We start from the raw sequence: 15,656 nt of genomic DNA, 5'->3' as shown, positions 1-15,656 counted from the left end.
TGATTATTTTGTTATTATTGTTGAGTTTAACCAAGTATCTTATCGTTACGGTTTATTACAACGGCGAAGTTATTGCAAATAAAATGAGGAGGAAGTTTTATAAAACGTTGAATTTACTAACTAAATGAAGAAAAATGTTTTTTTTTAATTATGTTTTTTATGACACCAGTTGTTAGTTTCAATACCTCGTCGCTTACTTTATTCATAATATCTATTTGTTTTTATAAAATAAATTCCAGTCATTGAGTCTCTTTTTCAGAAACTTATATATCATATCCATTCTTATATCTTTATCTTAACTAAAATGTCTTATTAATGTGCCTTTTTCGTGCAAACCTTTTTGTTTCTTCTTTGTAATCCCTTACTATTCTTTAAAAGTTTACACAAATAGCTAAAAATTAATGCTATACGATCAAATTGGCTACATTAACCCACCTATTTGTTTCTGTTTTTTCACAATTCTGTTATCATCATATAAACTTATGATAATATATTAAACGTTAAGGCGCTGAAATTTAGAATTAATTGTATGCTTTTTATCAAATTAAAATCTTTTTTATTTTTTATCTCCATATTGTAACTAACTTTAGGCTGTTCCATGTTCCTGTTTACGTAATGTAATTGTATACATTCAATTAATTGTAGGTACCTGGACATGTAGGCGGTAAGTCTCTTAAATCTTTATACACGTACATCTCATGTTGACTTATCTTACTTGCTACTCATCCCTGCTTTGTACGGATAGAATAAAGGATGACGTAAAACGGTTTACGCGGCCAGTAAAGCTCCCAGCTGAATTTTTTAACGTACGTATTGCAGCCAATTTACAGGAATCCTTTTTCCGAAACAGATATATGGTAAGCTTATCGTAGCTGTAGCGGCTGGATAGTAGGGCCCACACCCGGACAGCCCTCCTTCACAGATTTATCGCCTAATTTCCGATTTTGCGTTAGTCGCTCGGATATGTCTCTGCGAATACCTGGCTGCTGCAGCTCTTAGAGAACCGAGATGAGCCCCGGCGCATTGGTTGACATTCGTCTGAAGGAAGCCGAATTATACGCTCATGTCGAAATTGTAACCTGGAACCGTACAATGTTGATGGTGGTATGGATGCTTATGACCCTTCATGATGAGAGGGTTGCACTCTCTCGACTCGTCGATTGCCTGAACGGCTGGCTGGCGTCTACCCACACCGCATAGCTTCCCGTTTCATTCCGATTATTTGTCTATCGGCGCCACACCGGAAGCAAAGGCCTCGTTCAGCACTGAATGGGCAAACAGTTGCAACTCCTGCTTTCAAGTACAATCGCGAGTATGGTTAGATGTATCTTGCACTGAGAAGGCCCATATATTTCGGTTAATTCGCTAAAAATACATATCTACTGCCATAAAAAGTTGTTTATTAATTGAAAATATATTAAAAGTTGGCTGTTAAAAGGTTTCAAATAGTTTCACTTTAATTTAACATAAAAGATAACAGTTTAAAAAGTTGTAACTTCAGATATTATTTATATAATATACATTTATTAAAACAATGAACTTGATTCAATAAAACAATTCAATTGTAAATTAAATTTATTAAAAATCATTCCTATAAAATGGTTTTAAATATAAATTAGGCATGTTCTAGTGAAAGTATTTTAACATGTTTATGTTTAGAAAAAAAAAACAAACTTTTTTTTCTTAATATTATAAAATACAATAAAATAACTCCAATGTAATGGTATGCTATAAGAATATTTAATAATATTTACATTATTAAAACAAGTTAAATGGTTCTGGTTCTATAATTTTCGTTTCAATGTGTGCGTTATTGGACATGAGGAAAGTAAATTTTTTTTATATGCATTAAAAATTTAATTTGATCTATTGGTTATCAAGCCGCCTTGATTTATCAACGATTGCAATTTTTCGGCCACTTAATTTTTACATTTACTCATATAATTTTGATGTCTAAGTAGTAACACTAAATAATTTCAGTAAATAAAAAAGCTGTCAGTTGAAAAATTAATAAAGTATACACCGTAATAAGAAGTGACCTACTATTTACGTTGTTCTTATGTTATAGGCTACTAAACGGGACAGCGAAGTTAATTGTTATTAAATAAACATATTTACTTCTCAAAAAAAAGCACAAGTTATTTGATTTATGAGATTTTAACTGCAGAGCAAAGATATTCATTTTCATTATTTTTTTAGCCGTATATGCGCACATCCAGTTAAAGAATATTTCGCTAGCACTTAGCACCTCTTTTGTTAAGTATCGATATCTAATATGCAAAAATCTTTAAAAATGTGTTTGTTTAAAAATATTTTTATATTTTAAGTTATTATCCTGTTCAAACGATATGGCGACGTTTGCTATATTCGATAGCTCTGATGAAATTTATAAAATTGTTTGACAACTAATTTTGTACCTTTCTAGCATAAAAAATAAATACTTATTCTTTTGTAATTGTCATTAAAACAGATTACTTTCTCGCCATGAATTAAGTCGATAAGATCACTACCAACATCTTGAGCAATTTAAACTTCCAAGCATCTCATTACACTCTCAAATATTTTCTACTATTTAAACTAAAAATGCGTGATCAAATTTTAAACTACAACAGATACAGGTTAAAAGCAAGAAAAAGCATTATTCGCCATTACGTTTTTCTTCGGCCATTATCTGTCATGGTTCAAAACTTTTCACTGTAATTTTAGTACTAATTATTATACTTCAGATATTTTTGTATAATAATCTTTCCTTTTACATTTATTGGTTAATTCTTAAAAGAAATTGCCCAGAAAGGATTTGATAGTCATTTAATACTTAAATAATGTAAAGTTTGAAACTTGTTTGAAATAGTTGAAATGAAATAAGTTTAAAGACTTACATTAGTTGAAAAAATATTAAGTTTTTACATCTAAAACATATCTGTTTATGTATCATGTTTTGGCGGATATCATATTGAAAATATTGAAATTGCAAAGTCTGGATGAAGTTCCGCATGCTCTAAGCCACTAAACCATCACAGTTCTTTAACTCTATATATATGTATTTATTATTATTCTAGTCTAGAAATATACCATTAAAGTCCACAATGATACTTAATATTTTACATAGCTTCTATATTTAAATTATCTGTGTATATTGACAATCGTGAATTCGTGATACAATTAACCACTTACGTTACATGCTTATGACAGAGGGTTATTGATAGCTCTGTGATATTATAATTTCATTAGTGCCTATACAGTTGCACGAAATTTTGTCAATTGTCTCGATTCTGTGTCAAGTGCCAGTTAAAATGTAATTCATCTTGTCACAATGAATGACATATCATCACGATATCGCGCCTTTAACAATAACCCTGAGGCACATACATATTGTACATTAATAAAGAAGATATTTCCAGATATTTTTAAGAATTTTTTCCTTAAATAACTTAGTAAATAGCTTATTTGTGTATTGGTTCTACATTCTTTCATTTCAAAGTGTCCTTCAGAAATATAACAAATCAGTCACATTTACATTTCATGTAATTCTCATTCCTGTTGTTTACTTGCTTCTGTTATTGATTCATATTGTTCTTTGTCCAGTTCCGTCATGGTGAAACTACCATCTGGTAGTAAAAGTACTACACGTCTCGTACCGCCTGAAAATTGGCAGTAAATGTATTAATGCTAAAGAGTAACAAGTTTTTTTTGTACACATCTATAACACATTACCTTTCCAATATATGAACTAATTCATTTTATAAAAATATAAGTAGCAATACTTTTATACATTTAAATAGTAAATATGTATTGTGAGATTTTTTAAACAGAATATAATGCTATTACATAGAAGAATAGAAGACTACTTATCAACAGGAAAAACGAATCATATACAAGGTTGAATATTATGAATTATATCGTATATCGTTGCTCACCGGGTGAGGGCAGGTCCGCCTGCACGAGCTGCGCGATGACCTGCGTGGCATCCTCTCCGGGCTCGCCCTCCACCTGCACGGCCACCTGCTGCAGCGCGCCCGCCTCGCCGCCCGGCATCAGTTGCGCGAGCTGCGTCGGGTCGATCGCCAGGACGTCCTGTTGTACGTAATCATTGTACTTAGCTCTTTTATTTTTTTTTCAAAGTCAAAATAAACCTTTGGTTGTTAGTGCCAACTATTCATTACAGATATATGTCATAAGACACTAAAACGACATTTCGAAATAATTACCTGTCCATCTTCCCTCGTAACATAAGTTACGCCTTCACCTTCCCCTTCTACTGCATCCTCTACTCCTTGCACAGAACCTTCTACTCCTTGAGCAGCTACTAATAAGGTCTGTAAATTGCGTTATTATTTTTTTCGATAAAATCAAAATTCAACTTTATTTTTGAAGAATTTAGAAAAACCTATTAAAGTTACCTGTCCATCTTCTCTCGTGACATACATCACACCCTCTCCTTCTCCTTCGACGGTCCCTTCAACACCCTCTACGGAACCTTCTACGCCTTCCGCTGCCACTAACAGTGTCTGACCAGCTTCATTTTCCCCTGCCACCTGTTTTACCATATTTTGTTACTTATTTCCAAACATATATGCCACATAATATACCTGCCCTTGCATATAATCTGAATCTTTACTTATGATAATTTATACTTAGATTATATATGTTTTCATATGTGATCAATTTGAATTTTTCATGTCCTTCAAGCAATTTGCATAATGCAAATCAATAATAAATAAAATTATTAATGTGAAAACTATCATAACTTTTGAGGCTTGCTTACTTTTAAAAACCATTTCATATTACGTTTTATCTCCTTGTTTTATTACTGTAGTCTAAAACTGTATTTATGCAAGTCCTTTAAAGATATTAAAACTTCAACAAAGTGACAATTATTTCGAAAGAATATAATTATTTTTATTACTAACTTGATACAACACGCCGTCTTCTCCTCTTATCATGATGGGTGGATGTCCTGCGTGTAGCAAGCCCACCTCTTCGCCATCGTCCACTCCGACACCTTCTTCTAACAATTGCTTAACTGCACTGGCTTCCACCTTTACTTCCGTCTGTCATTGAGATTTATTTTAGTATTTGATACAAGTATATGGTTTATGTTTAAAGCATTATAATAAAAATATGCTCTACATAATTATACTTACGCCATCTTCATCGGTTAAAACTGGTAAAGATGGTTGTGCTCCATCACCCTGCACTAACATTCCTGTTGTGCCTCCTGGTGACATTTCAACCTGTTGAACATAATTTACTCTTTAGGAATAAAACATTTAAATAGTGACTAAAGTTCTCACGATTTTTATTTATCAGAAATGTAAAATGTCCAAATATTTTGACATAAAAAACAATTATGTGAGGATGCTAAATGTGAAATTGAATTAATAAAAATAAGGATGTCCATCATATTAAAAAGAATATGGTTAATAGATTGTACTAATGGATTTATAAACACAAAACTCGGATAGAATGTCGCCATCAAGGTCTAAAAACTACATTAATGTCTATACCTTCATAAGCATGGTAGCGTGGTGTGTCTCCGGAGGCGGAGTGGCCGGCGGCTGTGGTGGCGGCGTGGGCGGCGGTGTAGGCTCTCCCTCGGCGCGCGCTAGTCGCCGCCCGGTTACCGGGCACAAGGACAACTCCCTTTCCGGACTGGGCGACGGAAGAGGGCCGAGATCACGCGGGAAGGGATCCTCTATGCCGTCGGAAGACTCTGACGAAGCTTCCCACTAGAGGCAAAAAATATGACTGTTTAACTGCTATAACAATGATATTACCAATTCTGTACATTATAACTCCTACATGCTTCTAATATATTTTTTATTTCACTGATTAGGATGCTAATGTATGAACTACATATTGAATGGTTTTGCTGCAATATCATTCCACCAACAAATTATAAATCCTTACTAACTTCGATCACATACATCCTAGTTATATCTGGTTTACCTTATCAAACTCAATAGTGATGGGTTTTTCCCGTATGCGCACGATGTTCCCGGCGGCCGTGGACACCGAGTACCCGCGCCCGCGGCCGCGGCCTCGCGTCGACCCGCCGGAGCCGCGCAGCAGACTGTCACCCTGAAATAAAATTAACATTTCAACGACTATAATATGAACTATTTATTTATTTAAAAATTATGTCTCCAACTCTTTCGTAAGAACAGCAGTCTAATGTTGAGTAAAGTCCTGCTAAGCTGATAAGGAGATTCGGAGATAATTCCAACACAAGTTCTAGCGTTTCAGCTCTTATAGTTTCTACTATAACATCTAGTAAATAACATCTATGAGAAAAATGAAATCCGTCTATTACTTTATAAGCATCTATGGATTGATAATAAAGCTAAATTCTCTATTTAGATTTTTATTCTTTATATAGTATATTCCAAATAAAACTATTAAAGAAAATGTTACCTGTGCAAGCTTCTTATTAAGGATTGTGACCGGCGACTTTCCCTCTGATGCGCCGTATGGTCGCTGTATTGTACGCTGGATAATCTTCTGTCCGGAAGGAGTTATAATAGTCTTTTCTGTCACCTGTTGTCCTCCAGCACCATATGTCTTTTTTATCTGTTTTGAATCGTGTGAAAATATTTAACACTTTTTGAGTGAAAATAAGTATGATAGAAGTATGGTCAGTTATGTTACTTTTAAGGGGTTGTTAAGGATTTAAAGTTATAAAGTAGATACCTGTGATGATACTGGTGTGTTTGCTGGTGAAGACTTCTTTTCCTCCATTTTTTTCTACAGAAAAAATAATGATACATGTAACTGTATTTAAGTGACATATTCAATATTAAGCCCTGTATATTTTATAAATCAAATGAAAAGGATTAAATAAATAAACTGTAGATTTACATACATATTTCATGTGATTTGATCATGATTAAAATATCTTAATTTATAAGGTACAACTGTATACCACTTAACTACTTATATCCATTTGAATGAATTCATATATGCATAACAATTTCACTGACTTTAAAATCATGAATTTTTCTCGAATTCACAATATATTATTTAGATAATTGACCAATTATGTCATATAGAGTTAAGGTAGGTAGTTATTGATTTAATCTTTATGCTTCCAATGTTCAACCATTGGAATCTATTTTAAACAAAATTCTATGATCCACATGCTAAGAATCGCATGGCAATGCAGCCATTCAGTTACAAATTCTATTGATGTAATGGTAGCCCAAATTTTAAGCGAATTATTTAAAAATATTACTAGATTTACGTTTAACTACCTGTTTGGCAGCCATGATCTGTTTTCTGATCACCTCTTGATCTATATTCAAGCCAGGTCCTAACTTGCCAGGAGAATTAATTTTCATTATACCGGAACTCTTGGACATTATGTACACACCTTAAATATAAAAAAATATATATGTTTAAAATACTGTAGTTAAGTAATGCAAAAAATGTATCTTCAATTTGTGTAACATTATATTAAAGTAAACAAGGGATGAGCTGTTACTGTGGTCTTTGACAATTTAGCTATTACTTACCAGTACTAAGGTTTGGCATGTGTTTAGGGTCAACTTTAATGACACCTTTGATGTTAGGCATACCCTTGCCTCCGAGACCTAAAGATTTCACTAGTTCGGGGTCTATATTTGATTTTGGGGAAGACTGCCCATTTAATATTTTCTTTTCTGTTAACAAAAGAAAAAAGAAAATAGTGTTTGTATAATCTCTAATTTTCTAATCTCTACTATCTCTAAATCATTGTCTATATTCTTGAGTGTATATATCGTCCACATACCTTCAGATGTTACATCAGTTTTGATAGCTGCTAACAAATATCTATTCTTATTATGTATACAAAATAAAAAATAAAAAATTACCTTTTGCATATTTTGACCAACACTCAAAACTTGAATATTATTATATAAGTTTATGTATCTGTATGTGTTATTTGAAGTTTAATTTTAAATAACTAAACCGAAATAATAGTTTGATAAAATAAAACTGTAGTTCTCTTTTGTCCATCATTAACAATCTTATGTAGGTATATAATTTATCGTTTTTCATTTATTATATTGAAATAATTAAATTAGTTTTGGATTGTAACTGTACTCCTATTACTATCAATGGAGGCACATAAATGGACGAGAGCAATGTGGTTTGTTACAATTCAATATAGTTTCAAATTCAAGAAAATATTCGCCTAAATAATTAATTAGACAAAAAAGTCGAAGCGCATACCTCTGACGGAATCGCTGTCGGAGTAATCGTCGTCGCTGGACATCTCGCGCTTGATGCGCTTGCTGGCGGGCTCGTCGTCGGCGCCGCACCACGCCTTCACCTGGTCCAGTGCGCGCGCCTTGCTCGAGCGCTGCAGGCGTCTGCGAGCCAACGCGGACACTCGTTATAATTGGACACGTGGTCGGGAGGCCAAGTGACACTGCGATAGTTACTGCACCATCTGCATACAGTTATCCAGCACAGTCCCATTTGACTAGTGTTAATATTATAGCGTTATAGATTATTTATGTAACTGTTGCATACACGTATTGAGTTCATAAAGCATAACAAAGTGGGTTTCCTTGATAAATAAGAGTAGTTTGCCAAATTACCCTTTCCTCAATAAAAGGGCTGTCTAATACAAATATATATCCTTTTTCTTTTTGAAAAATTTAAAAGAAGTAACTATTTAATTTTTCTGCTTACCCAGTTGGTGTCAACACTGGACTGTCTGATTTCTTCACCATCTGCTTTACAACCTGTGGTATTGGAGTGCTTAACTGCTTAACCTAATAAACAATTGACCTAGTAACTACTCATAGAAACAGCAATTTTTTAAAAATCATGAACTAAAAAAACTAATTAGTTAAACTTTAGATATTAGATAAAAGAATAACAAACTAGTTGCTAAATAAAAATATTGTAAGTTTTTTACTACAATGCACCATACCTCAAAGAAATATATGAATATTATATTTTAAAATATAAAATGCCAATTGAATAAGCTATTGCTGTTTCTGAAGTATCTAACATACATTATACATTTATTTGATCTCCTATTTTTGTAATGTTAATGATGGAAGTCAGTTTTTTAGTAAACAAGACATGGACTAATTTCTTTCACAAAGGCTTACTAGAATTGGAAATTTTCGACAGTGTTTATAATGGGAATAGATTTTTGGTTGACTTTGAACTCGACATAATTAGTTTTATAATAGGGATAGGTGTTACAATCTTGCGCTTTTTTGCAAAAGGATAAGTTCTGTAAATCTGCTGGTTGGCTTAATACTCAAAAGCTTAATATTATAAAACAAATTAATTGAAGTAGTTTACCTGTACTGGATGTTGTTGCTGTTGCTGCTGAGCTCGTAATGCTTTTAATTCTTTTTGACGTGCTAGTTGTTTTTCAAATGCTTCCAGAAGATGCTTGCAGGTTTCCATATTTTCTACTGGCTCCCATGTGTTCTGTTCACTAAGAATAAAAGAAACTTTGAGTTTCATTATCATTAAAAAAAATACTATGGTCTTTGATAGTCTGTTAAAATAATAAAAAAGGTGATCATGCTTATTTTTTATCACCACACTCACTGAGGGTATCCCTCCCACTTGAGCAGGTACTCGTAGTGCTTGCGGCGCGGGTTGAAGCGCTTGGCGAGTATCTTCTCGACGACGTACTCGCCCGCCTCCGCGCCCGCACCGCCCTCGCGCTCCGAGCGCCGCGCGATTCGCTCCTCCGCCGGCACGCGCTCCTGCGCGTTGCGCACCGAGTCTGACGACAATTCCTGACGAGAAGAATAATTATCTAACATAATATATTGGCTTTTGTACAATTTTAGGAAAACAAGATTGCTGTGCTAATAGACTATTGATAATTTTGTTAACTTTACAGATCTCATTCATACATACAATTTGTTTTGTACTAGTTATATTATAATTGTTAATTTAGTTTTAAACAAATTTAAGAACTTAAAAATGTATTAATTAATTAAATAAACATACCCTTGATCTATTAGCATTAGATATTGACATCTTATTGAGGAGAGCTTTCTGGGCTGGAGTTGCTTTAACGTCATCACTCTCTTCTCCAGATGGTTGAGCCTCGGTATCCTCCTGAAAATTTTATGACATATCAAATAGATACAGCTTGAATATATAATTGTTATAAAACAAATAGTTATTTCAATGTCCATACCAATATTGAGAAATAAAATAAAATCAACTTATCCATTAATAGAGTTATATTCAAAATAGTTTTAATTAATTATGATATAACTAAAAATGTTTCTTGTGCTATACAGTTCTTATACCATATCTCTTATTTCTCTTCATTAATTTTATTTTTCATATGTGTATTGTACAGCGTATAAATTAATACAAACCACTTTGACGATTTTCCTGGGTCTACCACGTTTTTTCACTTCAGGAGCTGCTGTCTGCACAGGAACTAACTGATCTTCAGCCTTCAATTCCATCTATGAGAATAAATTAACTATTCATATTTTATTGCGATTATATAGTGTAGAAAAAGTTGTAATGATGCATAAAATGTCTTTTCTGTTAATTAATATTTAAATTTTTTATTTGGCATCAATTATACAAACAGTATTAATAATATTTTAAATTGCTATACTTACGACTTTAGCATGCGCAAATTTAGATAGAGATTGTACATTTGATCCAGCTGTTATCCACGCCGTCCTTTGAGCTTCTGGCATCCTGCACCATTGTTGATACAACTTCCAGCTGTTGTCAGCATTTGAAGTAGACCCATCTCGAACTGATGAGCACTTCCATAGCAGAAAAGCCCATACTTGTGATTTACTTTCATTCTATAGGTAAAAATTGAATAAAAGAATTTCTCTTTAAAATCATGATTAGGGATATAAAGAAGCCAGGTGACTATACAATAAATATGAGCCTAGACACATGGTTTCTAGGCTCATATTTATTAAATATAAAATATAAATAGATTAATAATTTTAACAACTGATGAGATTTTTCAATAGTATTCAGTGTTATGTTATGCAGGCTGCCCGCTAATTTCCAGCAAGTGCTAATTTAAGAGTAGCTTGGAAAATATGTTAAAAATTTGAAATTATCAAATTATTGTTTTAATTAAAATATACACATAAAAATGTTTATACTGATATGCTGTTCAATTTTCCTCATTAGTATTACAAGTTTGATAATGCTAACATTAGTTAATCTAATCATTCTGAATTGAAAGAAAACTATAAAATTTCACTTACACTATCTCGTACTGGCGATTTACCAGTGCAATTATTAGTATTTTTGTGATCCTTAAACTCTTCAATAAAATGGAATGCTGAATGGCATTGTCCACATACCAGAACATCAAGGGTAGCCATTTGTTCATGTGCCTCTGAGTAATAGAACAGAAAATTAAATAATAATAAGAAAAACTGATGTATATTCTAAAATAATTTGATTAATAACATTATATACCTTTTAGAGCTGTAGGATTTTTTGTTAAATCGTCCGGATTTCCCGACGGTATTTCTTCCGTAGTAGATTCTCCTTCTTCCATAGTCGTCATTGTAAAAGAAATCTAGGAGTGATACAATTATCATTTTAATTAAACTATCTATTATTTATAACCTAAATTAAACACAGGTTCCCGCCAAATGCTATATTCACTTTTTAGGCACATCCAACACAAATTAAATACTTTTCACGTAATAATTCAATCTATAATAAGTTAGTCATTAACTTCTTCATAAACATTATTGCTTATTTTTTATTAATAACGCTTATAATATTAAGAATTTAAAACACAAGCTTCAGTGACACATAACACAAATCGACGCTTATTGACTTTCATCGTTCTCATTATGCTGCGATTGCAATGAATTACGATGATTATTTTAAAAAAAATATCATAACTTTAATATATTTATTTTATTCACTTGTGATAACCACTTTTTCACTTACCTACCAAAACAATGTCAAAATAATATTTTTTTTATTCTATAAATTACCCTCGTAGAACGAACGCAAAACGGAACAACTAAAGCAAGCATCAAATGCTATATGGTGAAAAAAAAGGAATGCCGACAATACCACACTAGCCTCTAGTAATGGCCGACATTCCTTGTTCTTGATTTCAAAATGTTCAAATACAACCAATAGGAGATGAGCAAGATTTGATTATAGACCAATAGAAAAAAATAACTTGTCTGGCATAACGTAACAGACTTACTGTCACGATATTGACGACAAAATATGCCGAAGGTATAATTATGCCGACATATTTTACCGAAATCATCCGTATTTAACTTTTAATAGGTGTTAATAATGTTTTATGTAATTGATTAATCATTTTTGAAAAGTAACTGGTTAAAGCATTGTAGACATGTTGAAATTGATATAAAAGGTATCAATTCAGTTTCATTAAAGTTATGAAACAGTTTTTGTATAATAAAATAATAATTATTATTATTCTATTGTTTTGGTAGTAATATTGTAAAGATACAAGTTTTCATAATACAAGATATGTATTTTTTTAAATATTTGTATTTATAAATTCTGAAAATGAAAACATTTATTTTTTAAAACCCTAAGAAGACCTTTTTTAATATATATATTATCAAATACGTAAGTGGGGGACGATTGCTACCCACTAAAAAACCTACTCTTTCCGATAAAGTGTAGGTACGCCACGGGATCGTTTATCGTGGCATAAGCCGTGGCGTACCCGTATATGAATTAGGGTACCATATAATAATTTATATAGTAATTTTTCCTTTATTTTATTTTAGAACGATGAAAGTATGTAATTGTGAAATTCGATACGATTTTCAGAATTTCCTTTTACGCAAATAAGTGAAACTATTATCATTATTACTTTCAATAATTTTGAAAAAAATAAATAAACAATTGATATTTATGTTTTATAATTATTTTACAATAATATGTTCTTGGTAGCTAAAACGACCAGTTATCTTTGATGCGCGTCAGATAATCATTATCATTCAACTTAATCTATGGTAATTATTTGTACAACAAACATATATTTATTCCTGAGCAAGTTGGGACTATATGAGTTGGATCCTGTTCCTTTTATATTAAAATAAAACTCACCGCCAAGGCCCCTTTCATTCTAAGAAAAACACAACCATATAATATTCCTTGTTAGCTTTCTTAAATTCTACGAATAGCCTAAAAACAATATCGTGGTATTTTGTGAGTTTATATTAATAATATTATATTTCATACAATTCTAAATCCTATTTTTTTAGAATTACGCGAATGGGTAAAGAAAAAGGTTTAGAAAAAACAGCTTGGAATTTTTTGAATCCGTTTTGAGCACGAAACAGAAAAAACAGAATTTAAAACGGAATATTTACTATGTTTTTTCGTTCTCGTGAACAAGACATTCGTAGATAATGTCGAAATATCGAGCTCCACCAAATAAAAATAAAAAACATGGTAAATATCCTGTTTTAAATACTGTTAGTAATAAAAATAAGATGTTATGTTAATTTAAAATCTTATATAGAAAAAACAGTATTATTATTTAAACAAAAAATTACTACAAATTTAAACAACTTGATTTAAATTTTCTATTCAGTGTATATATATTCACTAAATTTTGCTGCTTTTGTTCTGCTAATCGTAATTGTATACAACCGGATTAATATCGTATGACATTACGTACTTTCAATCCTTATTTTTAAGTAATAAATAAAATACTTACTTGATTATAAAACTTAACGATTTTTATAGATGGAAACGCTGTAGCTTTTGTGTATCTATATCCTGTTATTAGATATGAGAAAATCGTCTTCTAAAAAATGTTCAGAACAAATAGTGCTTAATTTAGATGACATCCAGTTAATCATACCCGTTGCATCAATCCATATTTCTTTGACGCTAGGATCATTAGGAAACCTAAAAAAAAGGCATGTGATTTATCATACCTATTCTTGTTTTTTTTTTAAATATATTTCATACTTCTATACGATCTTTACAGTCAAAATCATATTTTAATGAGGTGGTAATTACTGGTAATGCTGGCATACAAAAGAAAATAATCCTAATAAAGCAATTACAATAATCACGTTATTATGTAAATTGTAAAAGATTGATTACATTTTTGCTTAACCTGACATTACATACTGTACCATATGTGGTATGATCAAAATAATTAAGTCTACTGTTCATTTTAAGACGCCTAGCGTCATATTATGTCAACCTTTAGTAATGGCAAGTGTCACCAAATGGTATTAGCTATCGATTGATATTGCGATTCGTACAAAATTTGAAGATCAACGAGAACTAGCGGGTTACGTAAAAATAAATATAAAAAAAATATAGTTTTTTGAATATTTAGAAGCAGAAAAAAATATATTTACATTGGAAATAGTGTATATGAAAGGAAGGTTAGTATTTTTTTTAAATATTACTGTTTTATGTTCTAAAACCTCAACTTAGTTAAATGTTCCAGATATGGTACACCATGCATTAGTTCACTTCTAACATTTTGTGTCGGTTGGATTTTATTACAGATTATGGGCACGTAAGGTATTATTTATCGAGTTGATTGTGCATTACTTAGATATGTTGTCAGGTAGTGAAGACGAACAAGACTTTTCGAATGTGGAAAGTGATGATGACGTGGCGATAATCAGAGAAAGCTTGAACCAAATGAATGGAGATAGTGACTCTGAAAATGATATTAAGTCTACCAGATATGCACAATTAGTAGAAGAAAATGTTCTTCTACTAATTGTGGTACTACCCTCGTCAAAAATGTGAATAGAGAATTAACAAATCCTCAAACCAGCATTTCAGGGCCAAGAACGTCATCACGCCAAAGTAGAAGTTCTTTCACTATGCCAGTTATAAGAAATCGAATTTCGAATAATGTAACTAATGTAATTATCTAATATAAGGATGTACTGGGAATCTGAGTTAGGTATAGTAAGTGAGGCTATGACCGTGAATCATTTTGAGAAGATAAGACGATTCTTACACTTTAATGACAACTTCTTGCAAGTACTATCAGGTCATCCAGGACATGATCGTCTCCACAAAATAAGACCAATAATCGAAACTTTAAAAAAATGCCAGAATATACCGAAGCCCTCTTCGGTATTTTCTGGCATATAGACATTATAACTAGACGAACTGTTGTGCATAACGAAAACTGCAAATTTCCTACGTCAATCTTCTCAATAAACCGCACAAATGGGGTTACAAGCTCCTCGTGCTATGTGACGATAGAGGCATGGCATACGACTTCGAGATACACTCTGGAATGGAAAATAATTCTGACTTGAGACATACTAATGAGCCTGACTTGGGCTCAAGTGGAAATATAGTAGTTCGCCTAGCACGAACTATTCTGAGATACCAAGCGTATAAATTATTTTACAAAACAACAATACAAAGACAAAAATTGTTTTAAGAAATTTCATTCACAAGTTGACTATTCTTAATGTAAAACGAAATATTATATGATTATGTTCATTCTCCCTAATTAAGAGCCAAATATGAGTGTTTATGCGTACTGTACACATATTGAACAGAATTGAAAAAATAAATATCTACGAAATCAATGAATTTTAATTGTTATTATTATTATTTATCATATCTAGACATATAGAAACAAATATATTTTTTTGACACGATTGAAAAAAATCATGCATTGTAGGGTTAAAATA

The 15,656-nt window shown here is 31.9% G+C and overlaps 1 protein-coding gene across 5 annotated transcripts; it reads right to left on the bottom strand.

Annotated features, from left to right (window-relative positions):
- Nucleotides 1-3,411: 3,411 nt before the first annotated feature.
- LOC125068239 lies at nucleotides 3,412-13,710 on the bottom strand. Of its 5 annotated transcripts, none has more exons than XM_047677319.1 (22): nucleotides 13,688-13,710; nucleotides 11,437-11,539; nucleotides 11,220-11,353; nucleotides 10,605-10,799; nucleotides 10,350-10,442; nucleotides 9,970-10,080; nucleotides 9,559-9,752; nucleotides 9,304-9,442; nucleotides 8,677-8,759; nucleotides 8,212-8,351; nucleotides 7,512-7,658; nucleotides 7,251-7,369; nucleotides 6,691-6,744; nucleotides 6,415-6,570; nucleotides 5,950-6,081; nucleotides 5,508-5,729; nucleotides 5,145-5,234; nucleotides 4,911-5,051; nucleotides 4,401-4,535; nucleotides 4,209-4,316; nucleotides 3,918-4,074; nucleotides 3,412-3,641 (listed from the first exon to the last, which is right to left on the bottom strand). In XM_047677319.1, the coding sequence occupies exons 2-22, from the start codon at nucleotides 11,525-11,527 to the stop codon at nucleotides 3,532-3,534; spliced, it is 2,751 nt and encodes a 916-aa protein (XP_047533275.1). In that variant the 5' UTR covers nucleotides 11,528-11,539; nucleotides 13,688-13,710; the 3' UTR covers nucleotides 3,412-3,531. The 5 variants fall into 5 exon arrangements, with proteins under 5 accessions (XP_047533275.1, XP_047533272.1, XP_047533276.1 ...); XM_047677316.1 differs by lacking the exon at nucleotides 13,688-13,710 and adding an exon at nucleotides 11,923-12,023; XM_047677320.1 differs by lacking the exon at nucleotides 13,688-13,710 and adding an exon at nucleotides 11,923-12,023 and having other exon boundaries at nucleotides 8,677-8,729.
- Between the last annotated feature and the right edge of the window lie 1,946 nt (nucleotides 13,711-15,656).

This window comes from Vanessa atalanta, chromosome 13, assembly GCF_905147765.1.
Source record: "Vanessa atalanta chromosome 13, ilVanAtal1.2, whole genome shotgun sequence".
Taxonomy (NCBI): Eukaryota; Metazoa; Arthropoda; class Insecta; order Lepidoptera; family Nymphalidae; genus Vanessa; species Vanessa atalanta.
Note: the sequence above shows the minus strand (reverse complement) of the source record. Positions and strands in the feature narration are given on the sequence as shown.

What these genes read in the sequence shown, in the direction of transcription:
- LOC125068239 (XM_047677319.1), bottom strand. Translation starts at nt 11,527, where the DNA reads ATGACGACTATGGAAGAAGGAGAATCTACTACGGAAGAAATACCGTCG. An exon ending in CGACAGCGATTCCGTCAGAG is followed by an intron (nt 7,659 to 8,211) that starts GTATGCGCTTCG and finishes TTTTGTTAACAG; the next exon opens with AAAAGAAAATATTAAATGGG. An exon ending in GGCGGACCTGCCCTCACCCG is followed by an intron (nt 3,642 to 3,917) that starts GTGAGCAACGAT and finishes GCCAATTTTCAG; the next exon opens with GCGGTACGAGACGTGTAGTA.